The sequence below is a fragment of the Microtus ochrogaster genome, chromosome 7 (genome assembly GCF_000317375.1).
Source record: "Microtus ochrogaster isolate Prairie Vole_2 chromosome 7, MicOch1.0, whole genome shotgun sequence".
Taxonomy (NCBI): Eukaryota; Metazoa; Chordata; class Mammalia; order Rodentia; family Cricetidae; genus Microtus; species Microtus ochrogaster.
Window position 1 is genome coordinate 59,518,977 of NC_022014.1, and position 8,558 is coordinate 59,527,534.

The window sequence follows — 8,558 nt, forward strand, 5'->3', positions numbered from 1 at the left end:
AGTGCTGGGATTAAAGGCGTGCGCCACCACCGCCTGGCTTGGGTCTAGCTCTTGTAGGCCAGGCTGGCCTCACATTCACAGAGATCTACTGGCCTTTGCCTCTCGAGTGCTGGGATTAAAGGTGTGTGCCACCACTGCCTGGCATTAATGCCTTTAAGGAGCTCTGTTTATTCCTTTACATGGTATGTGTATAGAATATACTCATACATTGGGTGAAAAATTCTCAACTGTTATATATAGAGTATTGAAGAGTAAGTTCAAATCAATAAATAGTCAACCAATACAGACTCTAGTATGTCGAGTTTAGGCTCTATAATTCTTTTGAGTTGTTTTTGTAGCAGTGGAGTTTATTCACAAGCCTAGTCACAGACATATATGATGAATACAAATATATATATATTTCTATTTCACAGCTTGGCCCCTCAAAGCTCTAAAATGACATGACTTTCCCTCCCCCACAGACCTCATAGTTATTTCCAGGAGTCAAGAAGACGATGCCCACAATGTACAAGCAGTGATTGATTCACTAGCTTTGGATTACCTTCAGGTCAGCTTGTCTCACATAACAGGTTAGTATATGCTTACCCATCAGATAATTATATATTTTAATAGTTAGAATCTAAGCTGTTGTTTAACAGGTTTGAACACAAAAAATGTAAGGTTGAGCTACAACATTCAGTGTGCCGTGAGAGCCCTGGAACACTGGCCATTGAGTCTGTGCTGGTGCTGGCCTGCAAATGTGTTTTAAGTATGTGTTTTTTGTATTTGGTGGTTTTGAGTCTTTTGTAGTAGTTGTTTGTTTTTTGTTTTTCTTTTGAGACAGGGTTTTTCTGTGTAGCCTTGGCTGTCATGATGGATTTCCTCTGTAGACCTGGCTGGCCTCTGCCTTCCGAGTGTTGGGATTAAAGGTGTGTGCCACATGCTGGTGCAGTCTTAAATCCCAGCACTCGGGAAGCAGAGGCAGAGGCAGAGGCAGGTGGCTTTCTTAGAGGCCAGCCAGCACTACACAGAGAAACCCTGTCTCAAAAAAAAAAAAAATGGGAAAACGAAAAAAAAAAGGTGTGTACCACGATGCTTGTTTTAAAGCATACCATGCTATAAATCTGTTGCAGTTAAAAGAAATACTATCGGGGGCTGGAGAGATGGCTCAGAGGTTAAGAGCACTGGCTGCTCTTCCAAAGGTCCTGAGTTCAATTCCCAGCAACCACATGGTGGCTCACAACCATCTGTACTGAAATCTGGTGTCCTCCTCTGGCGTGCGGGCATACATCAAGGCAGAATGTTGTATACATAATAAATAAATCTTTAAAAAAAAAAAAAAGAAATACTAGAACCCAAATGTCTACGTTAACGGCTGATTAAATTACAAAAGCTCCTTACAGTGTGGCACTCCACAGCAATGAGCAACTGTGGAGATTCGAATTATACAGTTGCACATTACAGAAAACAGTCTTCAGGGTACACTGCGTTAGAAAAACGTGTCTTTCTGATGATAATAGCACATGCTACAGTTTGTTAGGACAGTGTGGTGAGAATTTGTATGTACTTGGTTGTATTCAGAAAGACTTTCTAGAAGAGTATGTCATAATCATGTTACTCTGGTGGCATCCGACAAGACTCATGGATACAGAAAATTTAATTGGCAAGTTGCCTTCTAGAGTGTAGGAAGCCTTGGGTTCGATCTCTAGCACCACACACAGACACAGATACAATTTAAAAGTTTTTTTTCTGAATAATATAGGGTACACTGTGTTGCATTCAAAACCAAACATACAAAACCAAATATACCACATACAAATAAGAATTTTCCTTAAGCAAATTTAAAACTTAAATTTTTTTTGAGATTTATTTTATTTTATATGTATCGGTGTTTTGCTAGCATGTAAGGGGTATTGGGTCCACTTGGAACTGAAGTTAGAGACAATTGTTAACTCCCATGTGGTTGCTGGGGATCGAACCTGGGTCCTGTGGAAGAGTAGTCAATGCTCTTAACTACTGAGCCATCTCTCCAGCCCATGAGATTTTATTTTTTAAATTTTGAACTATGTTATCTACCTAAAACACTTGGTGGTATAATTTAATTGGCAAGTTGCCTTCTAGAGTGTAGGAAGCCTTGGGTTCGATCTCTAGCACCACACACAGACACAGATACAATTTAAAAGTTTTTTTCTGAATAATATAGGGTACACTGTGTTGCATTCAAAACCAAACATACAAAACCAAACATACGACATGCATTCATAATTGCAGACTGATGGGTAAGAATCCTAGTAAAGGAGCTGAAGCTCATGAACAGCGAGAATCCTAGAAACTTCTATGTATATTTTATCACAAAAACGGCTTTGACATTTCAAGGAGGTAAATGTTTTTCTGTTCTGTTCTTTTTGTTTTGTTTTGTTTTGTTTAGAGGCAGGTTCTCTCTACATAATTCTGCCTGTCCTGGAACTCACAGTGTAGACCAGGCTGGCCTCAAACTCAAAGATCCGCTTGTCTCTGACTCCCAAGTGTCGGGATCAAAGGTGTGAGCCACAAGGAGTTAGATGTTAAGATAGGTCGTTTATGTCTCTTAATACACTGACAGGAGCCATACACGGTTCTCTTTAATTCAGTTCTAAGTGAGTAAATGGTTTTGCTCACTTTGGAGGTGATTAATTTCGAGGGATAATTTTGGAGTTGCCTTGCTCTTGCAACTCAGTGGAACTGCTTTATCACCTGAGTGAGAACAGACCAGTTTGTCTGTTTGATGCTGGCTTCACTATGTAGTCTTGTTGGCCGAGAATTCAGAGATCCAGTTGCATCTCCTATGCTGAGATTAAAGCTTTGTGTCAGCACACTGAGCTCCCTTTTTGTTTTTTAAAGACAAGACTCTCAAACTCTAGCCTGGGGTAAGATCACTGGTTTCACTAGTTAGCTCAGGCTGGCCTCCAACTCTTGGCAATCCTCCCATTGCTATCTCCTCAGTGCTGGGATTATTGACCCGGGTTTCCGTGAACAGCTTGGTGTTTGTGCTTTATGAATACACCGGAGCAAGGTTCTGAGAACACCTGTTTGTAAGGTTTTCAGTGTAGCACTGCCTGGACAGCACAGCACGAGCAGTGTCAGATCTGTTTACCTCTTCAGGTCCACTGAGGAGCAGCTTCTTACTGCTTCGGTCTCTTTTAAAGCACTTTCCCCTACCTCGGAGCTGTGGGCCCTGCTGGCAATCTAGTTGCTAGGTTGACGTCATGCACTCCCCATCCTGGAAACGAAGACGGCTGAGGATGCCCTTGGGACACACATCGTTTAAGCCAGAAAAAAACAGAACTTGAAAACATGATTTCTGGTCTGTTATTTTAAAAATTAAAAAGCCTGTCAAATTTTGTCTGTTTTTACCAGCAGCAGAGGAAAACATCAGAATTCTGGTGTGTTTGTTTTATGTCATGGTTAAAGTAGATGACTAGATTCTCAGTTAACAGACTTTGAGCCTTCCTTTCTGTATTTTTCTAATGCCAGGCATAATTTCCCAAAGGACAGAGAGTACAGGGAGATAAATTCCATCCAGACCTGATGTTGATTAGAATCCATTTTAGATGACATTAAACAAGTCAGGCTTACATGTTTTACCAGCTCGCTTCTGCACATCCCACCTTAACATTTATCTGTGGTCTCTTATGGGCCAGGCGTTGTGCTGGAGACTTCCCAAAGATTAACTTCTGGGAATTAGAGGCAGAAAGTGCTTGGCTAGCTTGCAGAAAGCAGGGCCTTTGCTCTTCAGTACCATCTACACCAGATATACTGATACAGGACTATAATCCTAACATTTGGGAGGTGGAGGCAGGAGGATGAGAGTTGAAGGTCACCCTCTACTGCATAGAAAGTTCGAGGCTACCCTGTTTCAAGGTGTAAAAAAAAAGGAAAACTTACACAAAGTAAGTAGATATAAGAACAGAGATTCCTGATGGAAGGAAGAAGCATCCCAACAAGTTGTCCATCTTGTCTTGTAACTTTTCACAGCGCAGCCCCGATGAGCAGGCGCCACAGGCTTACGCTGTTCTTTCACTAGCTACTGGAAAGGTCTCCGCTGTTTTCTGTTTTGGTGACCATTTCCCTAGAGCAGTGGTTCTTAACCTTCCTATTGCTGTGACCCTCCTCATGGTGACCACCAACCATAAAATCACTTTTGTTGCTACTTCATAACTAATTTTGCTACTGTTATGAATTGTAATGTAAATATCTGAGATCCCCAAAGGGGTCTTGACCCATAGGTTGAGAACTGCTGCCCCAGAGGCTGTTCCTTAGGGCCAGATACTTAGCTGCAAGAGAATAGAACATGCCAGCGAATGGTTAACTGCCACACTCAGGCTCCCCATCCCTTGTTTCTTCAGCGATAATCAACAGGAAACGGATGTTTTTGATATTTATAATTGCTTTTCCTTGGTTTATACCTGTATTCTCAAACTGCATTCATGTATTCATTTCAAAGTTTATAGGCTTTCTTTGGGGCCACCAACCAGCTCCCAAATAAAGACACAGAGACTTATTATTAGTTATGAATGTTCAGTCTTATGCTTGGCCCACTAGCTCTTATAATTAAATTAACCTGTTTCTCTTCATCTATGTTTGCCTCAGGGCTTTTTGCCTTTCTTCTGTATGCCCTCCTTTGTGTCTGGCTGACTAGTGGCTGCCTAATTGGCTGAGTGGCCTCAGGCATCTCCCTCTCTTTTCCCTTGTTCTTTCTCAGAGCTCAGATTCCTCCTAATTCTCTCTGCCCTCCAGCCCCACCTATCCTTCTACTGCCTAGCTATTGGCTGGTCAGCTTTTTATTAGATCCATCAAGGTGTCTTGTTAAACAAGTGCAGCATAAACAAATGTAACACACCTTTACATAGTTAAAGTAATAGTCTGCAACATAAAGAAATTAACATATCTTTACATAGTTAAAGTAATAACAACAATGAGGCTTTCTGATTTCCTTTTTAAATGTCTTAAAATCTCTGTCTTCTGTGTTTAGGAGAAAACATAGTGAAAGGGGATAAGGAATCTATCAAGAATCTCCTAGAAATATTTGATGGATTATTGGAGTATCTGACAGAACACATCAGTGAAACGTCTCACAATAAAAGTAAGTTTAAGGGTGGAGGCCAGCTTGCCCATTGCTCTTAGGAAACAGAATCTCTAATACAAATGCTGGTAAATGTCATGATATAATTTCCGATTCTTTCTGTTCTGAATAGTTAGAACCTATCCTAGACTCCCATTATATTCTTTGCTAACTTGGATGTGGCCTTTAAATTACAACCGATCAATAATAGAAAGTTGAATTTCTAGTTGAATTATTTATTGTCCTATTATTACATGAAATTTCTTGTTCCTTAATTTCCTGTCAGAACAGCCATTATGCATCTAGTGAGGATGTTACTGAGGCATCTGCAGGGTTACTGGTACATCATCAGTCAGTCTTGAGCCTAAACTGGCATTTTGTGACAGCCTGAATATTTTTAATCTTACTCTTGGAGCAACCCACTTCAGACTTACCATGAGAAATTTCTTTCATGAAGATCAGTATGCCATACTTTAAAATCAGTTTCTCACTTTTGATAAATTCTGTATCTAGTAACTTATCCTAAGGAAGTGATACTAAAGACAGTTAAGCACTTGAAATTTGCCTCTAGAGTGCTGAGATCACAGGCATGTACCACCATATCCAGCAAGAAGCTACAGCTTAACAACTTAAGAGTAAACGATTCTATTGATAATGGATGGAATAATACATTACTTGTTCTTGTATTGTAGAGTTAAAACAAAGTTTTAGCAGAAATAGTAATAAACATGAATTCTAATACCAGTGAAAACAAAAAGCCTGGGTACACTCATCATTGCAAATTCTGCTGTTGTCGGTGAGACCTATGCAGAGACTTTGGTACCTGAGGTCAGTCTCCAGACGCTAGTCCCAGTGCCCTACTTTTAATCAGTAGCTAAAAAGACTTAAAAGCTGTAGAGAAGATTGGAAAGGTGTGGCTCACCTGAATCCCAACCCCAGAACCCCAGGGAAGAAGAGAAATAACTCTGGCCTCCACACTTGTATTGTGGCACGCAAGCTCCCGCACCCCCCCCACACACACAAGTGCACACAGCAGTAATAAAGCCCTGCTGTAACTGCCGACCTGCCACCTTGCAGGGAAAGCCCTGAGCTTGTTTGTTTTCTAGGAGACTCACTGCAGGCGGTGGTTTATTTCGCTTCTTTATCGTTTCGCTCTGACTCACGACAGGCTGGGGTATCAATTATTGTTTGTTTTTAATCTTGTTTAAACAGGTGAGACTGAGCAGTATTTTCAAGACTCGCATAGAGAGGAACCCGTGGATGAGCTGGAGAGTATCGAGGAGTCCAAGTCATCATGGAAAAAAGTTTCTTTTGGGAGGTAGTGTGCAATGCCTGTGAATGTCATCAAGCAGATCACACTTAACTATCTAAGATGAAGCCAGCATACTTATGGTCCCTCTAAAGCTGATGTGAACATTTTACTAGCTTCTTTTCTACCTTTCTGAGGGAGTTTTAGGAACCTTGAACTCTATTTAATAATTTACAATTTAACTACCTATTAATTTTTAATTTTTTCTTTGATCATCAATTTTTCTTTTTGAGACAAGGTCTTATATAACCTGGGCTGGCCTTGAACTCCCTATGTAACTGAGCATGACTGAATTGATCTTCTTGCCTCCACCTTCAAAATGTTACAGATTTATTTATTTTTTCAGACAGGGTTTTCCTGTGTAGCTCTGACTGTCCTGAAACTCACTCTGTAGACCAGGCTGGCCTCAAACTCAAGAGATCTGCCTGCCTCTGCCTCCTGAGTACTGGGATTAAAGGTGCGTGCACACACCCAGCCCCTACCTCATTTTTTTTTTTTGTTGTTGTTGTTTTGTTTTGTTTTTCGAGACAGGGTTTCTTTGTTTAGCTTTGGTGCCTGTCCTGGAACTCGCTATGTAGACCAGGCTGGCCTCGACCTCAGAGATCTGCCTACCTCTTCTTCCCGAGTGCTGGAATTAAAGATGTGTGCCACCACCGCCTGGCTTTCCTAGCTCATTTTTTTAAGAGACGGTTTTACTATATATACTGGGTTGTCCTTGAATTTACAGTGTAGCTCCAGTGGCTGGCCTCTAACTCACAGCCTTCTCTTGCCCTTTGTCTTGTGCTGGTTTTTGTTACCATGCTCAGTTCATGAAAATTTTAACTTTTTCATTATTAAATTTAAAAACAAAACAAAAAGAGCAAAAGTGAAACTATTTGAGATTTAAAAAATAATCCTTTTTTGAGATTCTTGTAGCTCAGGCTGGTGCGGAAGTTAGTATGTAGTCAAGGATGGGCCACATTGAATTTATGATGCTCCTGCCTCTCCCTCCCAAGTACTAGGATTACAGGCCTGCAACAGTATGTCCAGTTCTGTTCTGTGCTGGGAATTGAACCCAGGGCTTTCTGCATGCTAGGCTGGCACTCCACCAACTGAACTTTATCCCCAACCCTTAAAAATATTTGCAGTGCTGGTAGTGGCGCACACCTTTAATCCCAACACTCGGGAGGCAGAGACAGCTGGATCTCTGTGAGTTCAAGATTAGCCTGTTCTACAGAGTGAGTTCCAGGATAGCCGGACAGCCAAGGCTATACAGAGAAACCCTGTGTCACAAAACAAAACAACAACAAAAAAAATTGCTGCAAAAGTGAAACCTTACCCAGACTCCCGAATGTTGCAGCATTTAGATTCAATAGTGTTTGCTTTCCTTTTAATCCTTGATACATGAGACTGTTTCTACCTTGCATATAACACTCAAACCAAACAGGTAAGAGGTGAAAGTAATTTTCTTCCTTTCTTCCCTCCTTTCTGGGAATAAGCCAAGGGCTATTGTAGGCAAGTGCTAAATTGTTGGGCTACATCCAAAGCCCCAGTCTGTGCACCCAGGAATTCCTGTAAGCCCACAGTCAGTGTTTGAAGCACTTTCTGTAGGCAAACAGGCCACAGTGAGAGCGAGACCTTCCTTTTTCAGGTGTTCCTTCTCATCTGGTGCGTTGGGGCCCACCTGGGACGGAGATGACGCTGAATCCACAGGGGAAATAATTAGGCTTGGCGACACCGCACACACCTTCTCCCTGAGAAGTAACGGTGAGTAGACAAGCATTCAACACAGGCACAAAAATGTAGAACCATAAAAAAACAAAAGCCACACAATGGTGGCTCACACCTTTAATCCCAGCATTCAGGAGGCAGATGTAGGCAGATCTCTGTGAGTTCAAGACCAGCCTGGTCTACAGAGTGAATTCCAGGACAGCTAGGGTTACACAGAGAAACCCTGTCTCAAAAAAAAAAAGGAAAAAAGTAGAATCATATAACTTAAAGTTGAGCTGAGTAGAGCCCCAGTTAGACATCTGCATTAAAGTCACAGAGTAGGGCTGGAGAGATGGCTCAGAGGTTAAGAGCATTGCCTGCTCTTCCGAAGGTCCTGAGTTCAATTCCCAGCAACCACATGGTGGCTCACAACCATCTGTAATGGGGTCTGGTGCCCTCTTCTGGCCTGCAGGCATACAC

The 8,558-nt window shown here is 41.6% G+C and overlaps 1 protein-coding gene across 2 annotated transcripts in view; it reads left to right on the top strand.

Moving 5' to 3' along the window:
• Cep95 (centrosomal protein 95) overlaps window positions 1-8,558 on the top strand; it is a 28,594-nt gene that overhangs the window by 2,914 nt on the left and 17,122 nt on the right. For both annotated transcript variants that reach the window (XM_013347506.2, XM_026780781.1), the window contains exons 3-6: window positions 462-569; window positions 4,991-5,101; window positions 6,293-6,398; window positions 8,020-8,135. In XM_013347506.2, the coding sequence (XP_013202960.1) occupies window positions 462-569; window positions 4,991-5,101; window positions 6,293-6,398; window positions 8,020-8,135 (441 nt within the window). The remainder of the gene's footprint in view (window positions 1-461; window positions 570-4,990; window positions 5,102-6,292; window positions 6,399-8,019; window positions 8,136-8,558) is intronic.